The 19,240-nt window shown below is 35.6% G+C and overlaps 1 protein-coding gene across 19 annotated transcripts in view; it reads right to left on the reverse strand.

The window, feature by feature from the left end:
- Positions 1-6,079, reverse strand: part of VPS13B (vacuolar protein sorting 13 homolog B) — a 685,469-nt gene extending 679,390 nt beyond the window's left edge. For 12 of the 19 annotated variants that reach the window (XR_005650917.1, XM_039853839.1, XM_039853842.1 and 9 more), the window contains exon 1: positions 5,107-5,253. Coding sequence is in view for 18 of the 19 variants with exons in the window: in XM_039853839.1 (XP_039709773.1) it covers positions 5,107-5,253 (147 nt within the window). In the remaining variant the exon portion in view is untranslated. The other 7 variants (XM_039853833.1, XM_039853852.1, XM_039853840.1 and 4 more) reach the window with 5 other exon arrangements.
- Positions 6,080-19,240: the final 13,161 nt, after the last annotated feature.

A 19,240-nucleotide genomic window follows, 5' to 3' on the forward strand; every position in this document is an offset into this window, starting at 1 on the left:
AAATGGCACAAAGCTTGAACAGGGAATTCTCTAAAAAGGTACTGCGGATGGCCAACAGACATATGAAAGATGCTGAAGATCACTAATCATCAGAGAAATGCAAATTAAAACCACAATGAGATATCACATCTCACCTATCAAAATGGCTATCATCAATAAATCAAAAGACAAGTGCTGGTGAGGATATGGAGAAAAGGGAACCCTTATACACTGTTGGTGGTATTGCAAATTGGTACAGCCACTATGGAAAAAAGTCTGGAATTTCCTCAAAAATTAAAACTGGAACTACCTTTTAACCCAGCAATTGCACTAATTCGTAAAGATCTATGCACCTCTATGTTCAGGGCAGCGCTATTCACAGTAGCCAAGATATGGAAGCAACCAAAAGTTATGGTTCATACATACATTGGAATATTACTCAGCCATTAAAAAATGAATCCTACCATTTGTAATGACATGGATGGACCTAGAGATTATTATGCTGAGTGAAATGAGTCAAAGATAAATACCATACGATTTCACTTATATGCAGAAACTAAGGAACATACTAAACAAAAACAGACTCACCGATACAGAGGACAATCTGGTTACTGACAGAGGAGAGGGGTGTTGGGAGTCTGGGAGAAAAAAGTGAAGGGTTAAAGAAGTACAAATTAGTAGTTAAAAAATAGTCACAGGGATGTAGAGTATAGCATAGGGAATATAGTCAATAGTATTGTGATGGCTATATGTAGAGCCAAATGGGTGATAGAGTAATCAGGGGGATCATTTCATAAGCCATATAAATGTCTAATCAATGTACTGGATACCCGAAACTAATTTTTTAAAACCTCATTAAAAAAAAAGAAAATAACTCAAAATTTGAAAATCAACAAACAACTAAAATAGAACACCAGAAAATATTTACTTCATGTAAAATAAGATAAAGGATTATTTGAGAAAAAAAGACATAAGACACATAGAAAATAGCCAAATGTAGGCATGAATCCAACCATATGAATAAAAACATCAAATGTGAATGGATTAAATACTCCAATCAAAAGGCAAAAATTATCAGACTGGATTTTAAAAATTAACAAGATCCGGCCATATGCTCTCTATAAGAGATATACTTTAGATTCAAAAGCACAAATATGTTGAAAATAAAATTAAAAAAAAAAGAAGTTATCATGCAAACGGTAATCATAAAAGAGCTAGAAAATTACACTATTATCAGACAAAACAGACTTTAAGAAAAAAATGTTATTAAAGACAAAACGGGACACTTTATAACAAAATGGTCAATTCATGAAGAAAATATAAACCATATATGAGCAGAACAGAGCCCCAACATACATAAAGCAAAAACTCACAAACGTGAAGAGATATAGATAATTCAACAGTAATCATAAAAACTTAAATACCTCATTTAAAATAGTGAACAAAATAGACGAAGTCAACAAAGATGTATAAGACCTGAACGTTATCAACCAATTAGACCTAATATCTATAAACCACTCCATCCGACAAGCAAAAATACACATTCATCTCAAGAAAAATCAGAAAACATTTGAACTGAAAAATAAAAATGCAACATGCCAAAATTTATGATACAGCTAAAGAAATTTATAGCTGTAAATTCCTATAACATAAATCAATAACCTAAGCTTCTACCTGAAGACAGTAGAAAAATAAACTAAACCCATGTAAACAAGTTAACCCAAACTAAACAAGCAAAAACCTGGGAACCACATGCCAAAAAAAGGGAGAGAAAACAGAAAAAATATGCAGTTAAACTCTTCTAAGACTTTTCAGGAAATGGTAAACGTATAAACTAAAGGTAGACACTAAAAAGTCAAACATACATTTTGTAAACTTTAAGGTAAGCAAATAATTTTTAACCCTTTTCCCATTTAGAAAAAAAAAGTGCAGCTCACTGCCAGTGTTCAGTTAACATCAAGCATAGAAATGTTATGTTTTCTAGAATTTGACATTTTCAGCAATCGAGAATTTCTATATTTTGTAAATGGAAATACCACTACTAAAAGCTGAATCTAAAAAAAGAATGTCATTCGCTTTCAAAGACTATCGATATAATAGAGCGATGTAAAAATAATAATAAAAGCAAGATATTTCACAGCAAACTTTGGGGGTAAGGTTAGGACTGTAATTTTGGGCGGTAAGGTTAGGACTGTAATCCACGAGTTATCTCCGGGTAAATGCTGCAGCCACAAGCGCCGTCGGCAATATCTTTGGGGCAAATAGGAAATGGGTTAAATGCAGCAGTTGATAAAACTCAATGCCCATTCATAATTTTGAAAACTTATTGGAAAACAAAGAATAGAAGAGCATTTCCTTAACCCAATAAAAAGTATTTACTGCTAACAATATACTTAATAGTAAAATGCTGAATACTTTCTCACTGATGTTGGGAACAAAAAGAATGTTCTCAAGATCTCTACTGCACAGTGCAATAATGAAAAAATAAAAATAAAAGGTCCAAGCACTGGAAAGAAAGATGTAAAGCTGTCATTATTTGCAAATAATGTGATTGTGTACACAGACAATCCAAAAGAATCTACCAAAAAGTATTAGACAAGTTAGAACGGCCACTGGAAGGAAGATTACTAGACTAAAACCAACTGTATTTCTAAGTACTGTTAAATATAATAATAATAATTAGAAAATGCAATTTTAAAAAAATAATGCTGCTTATATCGAGATGAAATTTAATGAAACATGTGCAAATCTCTCTGAAAACTTCCTTCAAATCATTGCTGAGAGAAATTAAAGACCTTAAAATACAGAAAGCAATGTTTTGTACATGAGTCAAAAACTCAATACTCTGTCAACATAATATGTTAATACGTTATTTCCTCCCAAATTAATTTACTGACTCAATGTAACCTCAATTAAAAAGATCAAAGGGTTTCCCTTTGGGGGGTAAATTCTAAAATGTATAAGCTGAAATTAAAGTGTTTATGGAAATGAAAAGGACCTACAATAGTTATGACCATTTAAAGGAAAAAAAGAACTAAGTTGGAGAAATTACACTGTGAGGTATCAAGACTTACTGTAAAAGACAATATTTGACAGAAGAACAGACAAACAGACCAATGAAGAGATAAAGAATTCAGAAAAAAATCTACACATATGTCAACCTGATTTACAACAAAGACTACAATTCAGTAGGGAAAGAACGGTTCAACAAATGGTGTGAATTTAGCATCAATGGAAAAAATGAATCTTGATCTCTACTTCTCATGTGCAGAAAATTAATTTTAGATGAATCACAGAGTACGATAAAGCTTCTAAAAGGAGAGTAACTATGACCTTGGAGTAAGCAAATATTTCTTCAACAAGACATGAAAAGTACTAACCATAAAGAAAAAATTGATAATAATATGAATTCTGTCCATTAAAAGACACTTTTAACAGCAAAAAGACAAGCTACAAACTGGGAGATACTGTAAGACATGTATCTGGCAAAGGACTCATTTCCAAAATGTATTTTAAAAAACTCCTACACCTCAATAAGAAAAAAATACATTTTTTTATAAAAAGGCAAAAGAATTAGAAACTTTACAAAAGATATCAAAATAGCCAATGAACAGTGTGTCAAAGTGCTCAACATCATTAATCATCAGGAAAATACAATTTTTAAATTAGAAGATACCACTACAGACCCACCAGAAAAGCTAAAATCAAATACCAGACATAATAGCAAAACTGTGAAGTAACTGGAAACCTCATTATGTTGTTACTGAGAATATAAATTGGTACAACCACTCCAGAAAATTACTTGGCAATATCCATTAAAGCTAAACATATGAATACCTCCTAGGTATACACCTAAGGGAAATTAATTACCTATGTCCACCAAAACACACATATAAAATGTTCATGAGAGCCTTCTTCATAATAGCCAAAAGCATAAACAATCTAAATGTACATCAATAGAAAAATAAGTAAACTGTGAATCTTTATACAATGAAAATACTACAAGGCAATACAAGAACTACCACTCATGCAACAACATGGGTTAATCTTAGCTATAATGTTGAACAAAAGAAGCCAGACACAAGTAATTCCAATTTATTTAAGGTTCGAGAAGAGGTAATACTTACATATGTTGACAGATGTCAGAATAGCAGTCACCTGTTTTAGGGGTGGGGTACTAATAACAAAGCAGTGCAGGAGCCATCTGGGTGTAGGAAATATTTCTTAATCTGGATAGTGGTTTCATATATAAAAACTGAGCTGTATACTTAGCATATGTGCTAACAAAAAATACATATATTAAGATAATTAACATGGAGAAAGGGGAAGGAGTCAAAAGTATTATTTCTTAGTGTTAAATATAGATCATTCAATAATAGAATAAGCAGTAGTATATAAATAAAAATTATCGATAACTATCACCATCAAATAAAGCCTTTCCTTATCTCCTAAAAAGCAGTTGGTCTCTGACTCTCCTGAGTTGCCACAGATAATTTTTGTATCCTCAAGCCTAACAGAGTTGCCTAGCATGTGTTAGTAATAAATACACTAAATAAGTATCAAGTATATTACTTTGAAGTTACAGTTCATTTGCATCAGAGCGTTCTCAGGATAAAAGAAACTAAAAAGAAGTGATTTAAGAAAGTTTTCAATTTTGCTGGCATTCTCAATCTGTGTCCACTCAATAGTCTGAGGAAGCCACGGGTAATGTCATCTTTCATACTGAGACAGAACTTTCCTCAAGATCTTGCTGTCTTTTGGACTTTTCCATTTCCCAAAACGGAAAATGGGAATGTATTATTTTCTAGCATCATACAGAATCTTAGCAATGTAAATTAGCATATTCGGTAAGGCTTGAGAATAAATAGGCTGAGCGACTGTGACAAGACAATGAGACTGTTTTCCTATTTGGTGAGGCAACTTTTGGAAATCTGATTTTAACAATTACTAGTAAGAAACCATAAAAAAAAAATATTTTGTAAAGGAAGATCTCTAGTTTCAGGGTAGCCTAAAATACGTTAGCAGAAAAATTAAGTTTTTAAAGCGTAAAGTAAAAGTGTAAGAAACAACAGATTACTTCTAAACAAGCCGAAGATGTTTCCAATCAATGACAGCTACACACTTTACCTGTTCCAGCACATCCAACTTTAACTCGAGCTTGCTGAGAACCACGTCTCCACCCCATAATGAAAGCTGTAGATCTGATGGCTTTAAGTTCTTGATGTAGCGATTCACATAGCTCATTAAAATTGGAGTCACATATGACTCTAGCATCGTTTAAGGTTCAGAGGAGTCGGTCAGAAGCTGAAAGAGGTAAAGACAGAAATATCAGAATAAAGGAGTCGGTGGTGCAGCAAAGGAAAAAGCACGTCTCAGGAGAAGAGGCCGAAAAGCAACAGTCTCCACGTAAGCGGCCGCTCGCCTCCTTCCAGAAGCAGAAAAAACTCGAGTGGACTCTCTGCAACTTCCTCATTAGAACTCCCCTCAACTGTCCTCAACTCGCCTAGCGAGGGCTAGGAGTAAAAGTAGTGACCTGAAGATAACGAGTCCCCTAGAATAGGATAATGAAGTGCGACCGGCTCCCCCTCAGCCGCCGCACGCCTTCATAAGCCCCAAGGCCCTCGCCTCCCAGAACACAGCCAGATCTACCACCACAAAATCGGAGCCAGAAAGAAGCCGGCTTCCGGCTTCCGCCCTCCGCCCTACTGCACCCCCGGCTGACACTCACACCAGAGTACCGTGGCGTCCTCTCCACCTCCCGGTATCTAGCATCCGCCCCCAGCGGCGGCACAGTTCCTCAACAGCTCCACTTCCGGGTGTGCCCCACTCTGTGTTCAGAACAAACAGTTCCTCCACCGCCACCGCCCGACTCCACAGTAGGACAGGACTTCTCAGGCTGGGGAAGCTATTCAGTGTTGTCTTCTAGGAAGAAATCTCTTGCCCTCGGTTATCCTGTGTCCCTGCTCCGACCTTGCCTGTGGTCGAGAAAAAGCTCTGAGAAGTGCTCTGGGAAGGTGGGCGGACCGGTAAAGTTGAGACACCGGAGAGCCGGAAGTGGCACTCGGGAGAGAGTAGTTGCTGGAAGTGGAGTCGAGTCTGGATTCCGGCAGCGCGGAGTGCCGCAGGTCCTTGGAGGAGGGAGAATGCGGGTCCTAGTGTTTAAAACCCTGAAAAACAAGTGGTTATGGTTTCTCTTGGAAAATGGAAAGCCTGTGAATAGGAACTGGGATTCAGTGGGCAGGGCAATAGCAATAATGCCGAAGGTAGGAGAAGCGGGAAGAGGAAAGGAGATTTAAAGTAGATCTGAGGTTCATTTGGTGGAGGAACGGTGAATGAAGAAATAGAAATTGAAAGAGTCGGCTCTGCAACTTAAAGGAATGCGTTTTGGCCAGACGTGTAAACAAGCTCTCGGGCTCTTTTACTTTGGCGAAGCAGTGGTTAAGTATTACCGAGTTTGCTGATGCGGGGCCAGGAAGGGATGGTCAGAGAAGATTACGGAGAACCATTGAATTCCAGACAAACGGATTTCAGAAAAGGGGCGGGAATATCGGAAAAAGGAAATTTGACTCCTAGAGACAAAATGAAAAGAAATAGCAAAGAGTTTTAAGAGTTGGTGTTGGATTTATTAGGCTGAAATGAATGTATAAAATATTACCTTCTAATGCCTTGCAAGATTACAGTCAAGAAACTTGAACACCTAACTCAGAAAAATATACACCGAGCTTAAAGGAATAGCATAGGACCTGATGTCTAATTTTTGACCAGTGTTTTATTTTGTGGTAACCTCTGAAGAAAACACCTACCACTGCATTTTGAAAATAGACAACTTATAAAGTTATTAAAATGCCTACCCATGTTGTCATCGCATTTAACTGAAAATAAGAAATTCCTAAAACTCTTTATTGGAATTCAAGTTATGATTTCTTGAAAGAATTTTAGAAACTGCAATAGAAAACAAGCATAAGAGGATGCCAAAGTGTTTAGATTTTAATTTTATTGATGGAAATAATGTACTAAGTTTAATAAGGTGACAGCGAATCAGCTAATTGTTAATTCAGAGCAACTGTCCCCTCAAAAGCCTTGTTGAATAATCCAAAAGCTTTGTTGAATAATCGTATTAAAATGACTAAATTAGCCAATAAATTAAGTAATTTCTTATTTTTCTGCTTCACCTGTAAAGCGAACATGTTGAAGCCATGACTCATAAGTTTTAATATAAAGAAAATGGTTCCACTAATTGTATGAAAGCCCTAGGTGATCTAGAACAGGAGCCAAGTCATTTTCTTCTAGAGAAAGAAAAAGGTCCTAATCTTATTTGGTGTAGCAATTTAATAAGAACAGTGTATTAAGATAAATTAGCCAGAACATGGAAAGCTACAGGGAGCTGGAGTTGTATATTTCCTTTACCCCTTGTAGGTTAGGCTCTGATAAAACTCCTACAGGTTAGGCTGGTAAAATAGTTTCTCCTGAGTGCAGGCCTTATTAAGAACAGAACACTCAGGTGTATTTCAGAATGGCTCCTTTTCCTCTCTGCCAGCCAGAAGCACAAGAGAATTCTCTAATATTCACTGTGAGAACCTGATAGGGCTCCTGGAGGTAAAACACAAAAATGTGGGGACTTCCCTATGAATGGGTCCCCCTGGAGGTTTAATTCTCAGACTTGTCCATACTGAGTCTTCAGCTATTTGTCATTTACAATTTAGGTTTTCTTGCCCTACCACTGATTCCCCGGGAGATTTAGGCTCATGGATTTCTGCTGTGTTAAGTTGTGAGTCTCTGTAATCACCTGTCTCCAATTTTGAGAATAGCAGTTTGCCCTGTGACCTCATTTCTCTGATGGATCTGAGAGTTGGTGATAATTCATTTTGTTCAGCTTTTGTTAAGATGGAGTGGTGACTTATGAGCTACTTACATACTGGACCAGAAACCAAAAATCTCAGGTGAAGTTTTTTAATACTTGAATGGTGTTTATAAGGTTGAAAAATGTAGAGAAAGACTCCTTCATTATTTATTTTCCTATTTTGTGTAGTGTATATATGCAATCTTCAAGTATAGGAACTTGTATCTCTTGCACCTTGCATATTATGTGATTCTTAATAGGTTGTGTGGCAGTGATTGACTTTAACAATTATTCAATAAATGTTTTCCTTTTCCGCCTGTGCACATGACTAGATTATTATTAGGGCTCTCTTACAGTCAGTTCTCAAATAACTGAGTTCTGACCACCTGAATGGGAGTAGAAGTGATGTAGGTACAGGCCTGGCTCATTAAAGCCTTCCACACAACAATTTTACTCTTTCTCCCATCACCAAACTAGATAAATAGGATACAACAGAGGATTCCAAGGTCCATCCAAGAAGATGCCAAGGACAATAAAATGGAGACTGACTCTGAATCATTAACTAGCAAAACACAAACTGCTAATTGGTAACATTCATTAGAATTTTGCATGATTGAGAAATAAACTACATCACTCAGATTTGAGGGTTTAGCTGTCATAGCAGGAAATGTTATTTTAAGTAACATAAGTAGATAAGACATGAGCTAAACTTAATCTGTTTGTGATTTCAGAAACATTAAAGTTGTAACTTGATTTACTCATGAAATTTTCAGTTTAAATTTTAAAATATACTTATCTAGACAATCACTGGGTTACTCATTGGATGTTCTTTCCATGTTGTACCTAGTTCCTTTTATAACAAAAGTATGGTGTGATGAGGAAACTCAGACACAGCTAATCAACCCAACTTGGACACTTCAAGTCTTCAAGTCTCCATGAGAAGGAAAACAAGAAACAGAAAATAAAAGGTTAATTACTACAAAAATAGGACAACAAAGAAAGTTTTTTGGGTTTGGAGTAATACACATTAAGTAGCTGCACAAAACACTTCTGACTAGCTTTCTAAAGAGTTATAGCACATATAGATTTTTAATGTAGCCTCAGAGTTAACTATAAACAAATATCTGTCCAAGTCATATAAATGTTATCTCACTATGAAAGCTGGACACGCTATAGTTCCTAAGAAGTCCAAATGGCAAGAAATCAATAATAATCATGGTTGCTTCAAGTTATTTTTTATATAATATTTTTCATTTTTCAATTATAGTTGGCATACAATATTAGTTACAACATAGCAATTAGACAGCTATATATCTCACAAAGTGATCACCCCATTAAATCTAGTATCTACCTGACACCATACATAGTTATTATTGACTGTATTCCTTACGCTGTCCTTTATATCTCCAGGACTATTTTGTAACTACTATTTTGTATGTCTTAATCCCTTCCCCTTTTTCACCTACTCCTTCAATCCCCCTCCCATCTGGTAACCCTCAAAATGTTCTCTGTTATATATGAGTTTGTTTCTGTTCTTTTTGTTTCTTTTTTATTTTAGATTCCACATGTAAGTGAAATCATAGCATTTGTCTTTTTCTGACTTACTCCAGTCAGCACAATACCTCTAGGTTCATCATGAAATATCATTTTCCATCCCTTTACTTTCAGTCTGTGTATCTTTCTATCTAAAGTGAGTCTCTTGTAAGCAACATATGTAAGGGTCTGGTTTTCTTATCCATTCAGCCACCCTATCTTTCGTATGGAGCACTAAATTCTTTTTCATTTGAGATACTTTTTGATAGATATGTAGTTAGTGTCATTTTTTATTCATATTTGTGATACATATTTTTTTCTTCTGAAAGAAGTCCCTCCAACATTGCCTGTAATACTGGCTTGGTGGTGATCAACAACTTTCACTTTTTCTTGTCTTGGAAGCTCTTTATCTGTCCTTCGATTGTCAATAATAGCTTTGTTGGGTTGAGTAATATTGGTTGTAGGTCCTGGCTTTTCATCACATTAAATATTTTGTGCCAAGGCCTTTTGGCCTGCAAAGTTTCTGTTGAGAAATTGGCTGATGGTCTTATGGGAGCTCCTTTGTAGGTAAATAATTGCTTCGTAAGACTCTTTTTGTATTTAACCTTTGGCATTTTAATTATGATGTGTCCTGGTGTGGACTCCTTGGGGTTCATCTCTGCACTTCCTGGGCTTATATTTCTATTTCCTTCATCGGGTTAGGGAAGTTCTTAGTCATTATTTTTTGAAATAGGTTTTCAATTCCTTACTCTCTCTTTTCTCCTTCTGGTACCCTATGATGGGAATGTTGTTGTGCTTGATGTTGTCCCAGAAGCACTTTTTTGGATACCCCATCCTCTAAATCCTGGTTCGATCCTTCAGTTCATCCAATCTGTTGATTACCTCTAATGTAGTCTTCATCTCAGATATAGTAGTCTTCATTCCTGACTTGTTCCCTTTTCCATTTTCCATCTCCATTTTTATGTTTTCTATCTCTTGTAAAGTTCTGAGTTCATCTACTCTCTCCATAAGTTTATTGAGCATCCTTATAACCAGTGTTTTGAACTCTGCATCTGTTAGATTGCTTGTCTTCACTTTCATTTCTTTTTCTAGAACTTTGTTCTGTTCTTTCATGTGGAACATGTTTGTCTCCCCATTTTGGCTGCCTCCCTATGTTTGTTTCTATGTACTAGATAGGGCTCCTAAGTCTCCCAGTCTTAGTAGAGTGGCTTTATGTAGTAAGTGTCCTATGGGGCCCAGTGGCACAGTCTTCCCTGGTCACCCGAGCAAAGTGCTCAAGGTGTGTCTCTTGTATGAGTTGTGTGTGCCCTCCTAAAGTAGTTGAGCCTTGGTCACTATTTGCACGTCAAGGGAGGGCTTATCCATTGGGCTGACTGGTTGTGATTAGCAGGTGAGGGGTTGACCCTATGGAGTAGGATTCCCTCCAGCAGGGCTCTGATGCCTGCCCAGTCTGCCCTTTGGGTGTGTTCTCCACAGATGTAGCCCTGGGTGATGCTCCAGCTACGTCGCAGTTGAAGCCGGCCACTGGGTGTGCCAGCCCAAGGACCTCCTGGGAGGGGCCCAGCTGCAGGCCAAGTTCAGCCACAGCCTGTGCACTTCCAGGGCCACCTGATAAGAGTCATGAAGCAATCCACAGATGGCTGCCACCCATCCTGAGATTATAGGTGCCTCAAGAAACCAAGCCAGAAACTGAGACCAGCTGCCTCTAACATTGGGCTTAGTGCTGCTCGGCATTAGGTATGGGGCACGCCAAGGCCAGATGCTGCTTCTTTGGGTTTTGTGAGCCTTGAGAGATTTTAGGAAAGTCCACAGTATGAGCCAAGACATGCCATCAGTATGGAATAAACCACTGGAAATGGCTTGGGTGGGCCCACAAGTTGAGAGAGGCGGAATCTCAGGGAATCCCTGGGCAAGCAACCTGTTATCCAGGTCGATAGAGACTCAGTTATGGTAGCCACCTGTGTCTGCACACTGGGAGTGGGAAGGGCTCAGCCAAGTAACAATAGATACTGCCAGCACTTATGTCCAAGAGAAAGATGCTTCTCCAGCCCTCTCCCTAAAACCCAACAACTCAGTGTCTCCCCATATGTCCCTGGCACTCCCTGAGCAGCTGTTCTAGTCCTGGAGCTCAGAGTGAGTGAGTCCGTCAGCAAGTAAGACCAGGCATGGGCCTTTTAAGACGAACGTCTGCAACTCCTTCAGCCCTCCGTCTCAGCCACAGTCTTCACTGGTTTTTCACAGCCAGAGGTTGTAGGGACTTCTTTTCCCAGCACTGGAACCCTGGGCCTGGGGAGCCCAGTGTGGGACTGGGACCCCTTACTCTTTAGGGCAGAGAGGGGACTCTGCAGCCAAGATAATCCTCCCAATTCTCGACTGCCACACACTGTTGTAGGACCAGCTATTCTACATCTTTAACCTTCCTATCAGTCTCATTCTTAATGTCCCCAGTTGTAGGATTTCTGCTCAAGTTATTTAAATATATTAGTTTGGTATTCTCAATTCACTCAATAACTCAAAGACTTTTTGAATGCCCACTATGTGGGCTATACCATGCTAGGCACTGAGCATGCCTAAATGGGAAGAGCTCAGTTTCATTGGAATCACAGATATAAATGACTAATTAAAATATATGATCAAGTGAAATATGTACAAAGTGCTGTGGGGTACGAAAAAATCATTTAGCACTATGTAAGAACATAGTTCAACTGCTCCCCAACTGCAAAACAGTGTAATTTTCCACTGACCTGTCAAAGAAAATCAGGAAACTCCCTGTTTATAATTTTCACTAAAGTAATGGATGCTACTACACAAGAATGGCCTAGTTTAAGACCCTATCCGAGGGCAGACACAATTACTGTGCAGATGGAAGAAAATTTAAATTATTCTTACCTCAGACCTAAGAGTTAAGTCCAAGATTTATGGGACCTGAAACATAATTTGGGGGGTTCCTTTTTAAGAAAAAAAATAACAATATATTTTACTTTTGCAAATTTTATAAAAACATACTACCCATATTGAACACATTACTTGGGCTTCTCCCAGGTCCTTAGAAAGGACTTGTGCATGTAACGACCCCCAAAGCTCGAGCTTCATTAGTTTCATGGTGAATTTACCTCTGCTTACAACAAATACAAAAATAAATTCCAGATGGAGTATAACTAAATATGAAAGGAAAAAAAATTCAATTTATAGAAAATATTCCTTAAAAAGGACAGATTTTTAAAATAAGACAAAAATACATAAAGAGGATAAACTAAAGGGAAAGCTTAATAAGTTTTGTACATTAAAATTAAAGAAGTTTATTTATCAAAGAACATGTTAAAATATAAGCCACAGGCTGAGTAAAGATGTTTGCAATGTAGTACTAGTTAACAAAATATTAGAACCCAGATTTTATAACTAACTATAAGTTAATCAGTTAAAGAACAGAAAAATAGGTAGTACATAAAAGAGGAAACCCAGATGTATAATAATCACAAAAATTATGCTCAACTTCACTGATATTTAGGGGAATGAAATTTAAAACAACAATGACTTGCTATTTCATATCCATCAGATTGACAACATTTTTAATGTCTGATGTCAATGATATAGAATAATTAGAACTAATACACTGCTAGTGAAATTCTACAGTGGAAAAGAATTTAGCAATATCCAGCAGAGTTGAAGATGCATATACTCCAGTGATTCCACTTGTAACTATATAGAAATTCTTGTATATGTGCACAAGAAGACATGTTTAACAGTATTTTGTGGTATTGTTTGTAGTAGTAAAACAGTTGAAACAATTTAAATATTAACAGGAAAAATGGTTAACTGTGTCATAGTCATATAATGAAATATAGTAGTTTAAGAGCTCTCACTTTCAAATGTTTTACCTACTACTAGAAATACAGTTTACACCATGACTCAGTACATGTGTATATGTATTAAGAACTCTACAAAACTATACTTAAATTAATTTTTTGTTATTCTATTTCTAAAGTAGTTCATAACCTACTAAATTAATACTCTGAGCTACTTAATGGTTTGCAACTCCTAAAAAAACTGAACAAAGTTATGTTAAGTCTAAAATATATAACACTGAGAAAAATAAGTAACAGTAAGTATAGCATATCATATGTGTAATAAATAGTATTTATAGAATGTAGTATATATGTGTGATATGCTATACATATGATATATATATACATGCATAAATACAAATTCCAAGAAATGCTATATATTGTGATCGCTACATACATTTATAAATAGTATTAAATACTGTCATGACAAAGGTAAACACCAAATTCAAGATAGTAATTAACTCTAAGGAAGAAGAAATGGAGGAATAAAACAGGAGAAGGGAATACAGGGTACTTCAATTGTATCTGTAATGTTTTATTTCTTTTAAAATAAGGCAAGTTATTAATATGTGACAAGAGTTTGGTAGTAGCATGGCTGTTTTGCGGGGTTTTTATATGTACAAAATACTTGATAATTGGAACTGCTGATAGGAATGTAAAATGGTACAATAGTTAGCTATTGTTGGAATGGTCATTGGTTTTCACTGAAAACAGTTTGGCAGTTTTCTAAAGAGTTAAATATAAACCTGCCATACAACCCAGATATTCTACTCCTAAGTATTTACTATGGAAAAAGTTCTTGAAAAGAATTTTACAAAAATGTCCAAACAATCATATGTAATAGATAAAAAGATAGAAAAAAAACTCTAATATCCACCAACAGGTGAATGGATAAACAAGTTGTGATGTAGATATGCAATGTAATACTACTCTGAAATAAAGTAAGGAACTATTGATTCATGCAAAAAAATGGAGGAGAATCAAAATAATTATGCTAAGTGAAAGAAACCAGACAAAAAGAGCAATATGAAGGGGCATATATAAACTTTTGAGGGTTATGAAAATGTTATTTTATTAATTATGATGAAATCATAGAATTATGCATATTTTAAATTCATCAAATTATAAATTTTAAATATGTACAGTATACTGTATATCAGTTATATCAAAATAAGTTTCTTTTTAAAATGGAAATGAGTTAGATTTATATATACGAGCCTAGAAAGAGTTCGCATTGTATAGCAGCATTATTCATGAGCAAAAAAGTTGAAACAATCCAAATGTCCATCAGCTGATAAATGGAAAATAAAATATGGTATATACATACAATAAAATACTATATAGCAATAAAAGTAATGAAGTACTGATACATGTAACATGCATGCCCAGTGATCGATACATGCTCAGAAAAGACCAGATTGGACCCTAAGCTTTCACCTCTGGCTAATCTTAAGGTCTGCAGATGGTGAAATGAAAGCTAAGGCAGAATTATAGATGGTCTGTCCAAGCATTGAAGGACTGTCTGCTCAGAGCCAATCTGCAAAAATGAGAGTATGGTTTTTTTCCTTTTTGATTCCAGGCATTTAATGAAATCTCTGGCAGGTCACAGGCTGACCACTGAGATAATGCAACAGAGACTCAAGTGACCACACACACATAAGAAATACAGTATTTGCAAAACTATACTTAAAAATCACTAGACAAATAGATGACTACAGCCCTGAACAAGCAACAACAGCAAACTCTGGTTTATGTGTGGGAGGGGGAGGGGGTTATTCTGATTTCCAGAGTTATAATATTCAAACATGTCCAGTTTTTTTAATCACAAGGTATACAAAGAAACAGGAAAGTATGACCCATTCACAAGGAATAAAAAGTGAAAGAAAACATCCGTGAGGAAGCCCAGACACTGGACATACTAGGCAAAGACCAAATCACTGTCTTAAATATACTCAAAGAGCCAAAGAAAACCATGGGCAAAGAACTAAAGAAAAGCAGGAGAATAATATATGAATAAATAGAGAATATCAGTACAAAGACAGACATTATTTTTAAAAAAATAGGAATTCTAGAGCTAGAGAAGTAAATAGATAAATTAAAAATTCACTAGAGAGGTTCAAGAATGAGCTTGAACAGGTGGAAGAAAGATCAGCAAACTTGAAGAAAGGACAACTAAAATTAGTAGAAAGGAAAAATAATGAAAAAAAAACAGTCAAAGAAACTTTTGGGACACAAGTTTCTCATCATTGTGGGAGTCTCAGAAAAAGAAAATATTGCAGAAAGAATTTTTGAAGAAATAATGACTAGAAACATTCCAAATTTAACAAAAGACATGGATCTACACATCCAAGAAGCTCAACAAACTACAAGTAGGATAAACTCAAAGAAATTCACACCGGGACACATTGTAATAAAACCATCAAAAATCAAAAAGACTGAGCAAGCAGCAGGAGAAAAGTGACTTAACATGTACAAGGCCTCCTCTATAAGATTAACAGCCTATTTCTCATCAGAAACCATAGAGGCCAGAAGGCAGTGGAAAAACATATTTAAAGTACTTGAAAGAAAAAAAACCTGCCAACTAAGAATTCTATACCTGGCAAAACTAATCTTCAAAAATGAAGGAGGAATAAAGATATCCCCAGATAAACTATAGCTGCGGGAGTTTGTTGTTCTGAGACCAGCCCTATAAGAAATGCTAAAAGGATTCCTTCAGGCTGAAATGAAAGGACACTAGACAATAACTCGAGACCATATAAAGAAAGTAAAAATGCCAATAGAAGTAACTACAGATATAAATAAATAAGCCAGTATGATTGTATTTTTGGCTTTAACTCTTTCATTTCTTTAATGAGTTAAAAGACATGCATAAAATTATATAACTATGTGTTTGTTATTCGGCAACAATGTATAAAGATAATTTTTGACAATAACAACATAAAGCAGAGAGACAGAGCTTTATAGTAGCAGTATATACTGTTGAAGCTAAGTTTGTGTGAATTCAAACTAAACTGCTAAGTTTAAGATGTTGTAATCTCTAGGATAACTACTAAGAAAATAAACAAAAATATACTAAAATGGAAATGGAAGGGAATTAAAAGTTACAGTAGAAAAAATCAAACACAAATGAAGGCAATATTAGAGGAATTGAAGAACAAACAATATATGACATAAAACAGCAAAATGGCTGAAGTAAGTCCATTTTAATCAGTAACCACCTTAAACGTAAATGGATTAAATTCACAAATTAAAACACAGGTTGGCAGAATAGGTTTAAAAAAAATCCAATTATATGCTATCCATAAGAGACTCACTTTAGAGCCACAGACACAAAAGCTTGTAAGTGAAAAGATGGAAAAAGATATTTCATGCAAATAACTAAAAGAAAGCTTGGGTGGCTATACTAATAAGACAAGTCAAAATTGTTAAAAGAGACAAAGGTGGATATTATATGTGGAGAGCGGGTTGTAAACTGACAAGGTCCTTGCAGTCTGTGAGGCCAACCAAGAGTTGCCTCACCTCCACAAATTCTCCTAAGAATGGGGAAGTAGGAACTAATCAGAGAACAATGCTGTGTTGAAATGCAAATGATTATAGCAGGGTGTATAGGGAGGGGATAATCTACTGAAATGCAAATGACTATAGTAGGATGTGTAAGTTGGGTGGGGATAATCTGATTTTAGCCACCAAATAAAAAAGGTAAAGAAGGATATTGAGGGACACTTCATAATGATAAAGGGAATCATGAACCAAGAAGACATAACACTTTGTAATATCTATGCTCCCAATCAGGGAGCCCCAAAATATGTAAAGCAATTACTAACAGAACTAAAGGCAGAAACAGACCAAAACACTATCGTAGTAGGGGACCTAAATACCCCACTGTCAGATATGGACAGATCTTCCAAACAGAAAATCAATAAGGAAATAACATCCTTAAATGACACATTACACCAACTGGACATAATTGACACAAACAGAGCCTTCCATCACAAAACAGCTGCTTATACATTCTTCTCTAGTGCACATGGAACATTCTCAAGAATCGACCACATACTGGGACACAGAGATAGCCTCGACAAATATAAGAAGGTTGAAATCATACCAACCATATTCTCTGATCATAATGCTTTGAAAGTAGAGATCAACTGCAGAAAGAAAGCAAGAAGAACCACAAATACATGGAGATTAAACAACATGCTACTAAAGGATAACTGGATCAGAGAAGAAATAAAAAGATCAAGAGATACATAGAAACAAATGATAATGATAGTACAACATATCAAAACTTTTGGGACACGGCAAAAGCGGTCATAAGAGGAAAGTACATATCATTACAGGCCTATCTCCAAAAACAAGAACGAGCCCAAATAAACAACCTAATACTTCATCTTAAAAACTAGAAAAGGAAGATCAAATGAAGCCTAAAGTCAGCAGAAGGAAAGAAATCATCGAAATTAGAGCAGAAATAAATGAAATTGAAAACAAATTAAAAAAATAGAAAAAAATAAATGCAACAAAATGCTGGTTCTTTAAGAAGGTCGATAAAATTGACAAACTCCTGGCTAAACTCATAAAGAAAAAAGAGAAAGGACACAAATAAACAAAATCAGGAATGAAAGAAGGGCATTTACAACTGATATCGCAGAAATACAAAGGATTATACAAGAATACTATGAAAAAGTATATAACACCAAATTTAATAACCTAGAAGAAATGGACCAGTGCTTAGAGAAATAGACTGAATCAAGAAGAACTGGAAAATCTAAAGAGACCAATTGGCAGTATGGAAATTGAAACAATCATCACAAACCTATCAAAAAGTAAAAGTTCGGGACCAGACAGCTTCTCTAATGAATTCTACCAAACATTCAAAGATTTAATACCCATATTCCTCAAACTCTTCCAAAAAATCAAAGAGGAGGCCATTATTACTCTGATACCAAAACCTGGTAAAGATAACAGAAAAAAGAAAACTACAGACCAATATCTCTCATGAACCCAGATGCAAAAATCGTAAATAAGATACTAGCGAACCGAATACAGCAACATATTAAAAAGATTATACACTACAATCAAGTGGGCTTCATCCCAGAGACAAAGAGATGGTTCAACATATGCAAATCGATTAATTTCATACACCACATAAACAAATTGAAAAATAAGAATCATATGAGCATATCAATAGATGCAGAAAATGCTTTTGACAAGATGCAGCATCCATTTATGATCAAAACACTTAACAAAATCGGTATAGAAGGAAAGTACCTTAACATAATAAAGGCCATATATGACAAACCCTCAGCCAACATTATATTTAATGCTGAAAAACTGAAAACCTTCCCTCTAAGATCAAGAACAAGGCAAGGCTATCCACTATCGCCACTGTTATTCAATATAACATTGGAAGTCCCAGCGAGTGCAATCAGACAAGAGAAAGATATAAAAGGCATCCAAGTAGGAAACGAAGAAGTCAAACTGTCACTATTTGCAGATGACATGATTTTCTATATAGAAAACATAAAGACTCCACAGGAACACTACTAGAAACAATAAGTAAATACAGTAAAGTCTCTGGATACAAATTCAACGTTCAAAAATCTATAGCATTCCTATACTCTAATAATGAAGTGTCAGAAAAAGAAGTGGAAAAAATAATTCCTTTTGCTATTGCAACAAAAAGAATAAAATACCTAGGAATAAATTTAATGAAACATGTGAAGGACCATTATAATGAAAACTACAAGACCCTATTAAAAGAAATCGAAGAAGATACAAAGAAACGGAAAGACATTCCATGTTCTTGAATTTGAAGAATCAACATAGTTAAAAATGACCATATTATCTAAAGCATTATACAGAGTTAATGCAATCTCCATCAAAATCCCATTGGCATTTTTTAAAGAAATAGAACAAAAAAATCATCAGATTCGTATGGAAGAACAAAAGACCCCGAATTGCCAAAGCCATCATGAGAATAAAGAATGAGACTGGAGGCATCACGCTGCCTGATTTCAAATTATACTACAAAGCAACAGTAATC

Source organism: Pteropus medius, unplaced genomic scaffold (assembly GCF_902729225.1).
Source record: "Pteropus medius unplaced genomic scaffold, Ma_sr-lr_union100, whole genome shotgun sequence".
In the NCBI taxonomy this organism is placed as follows: Eukaryota; Metazoa; Chordata; class Mammalia; order Chiroptera; family Pteropodidae; genus Pteropus; species Pteropus medius.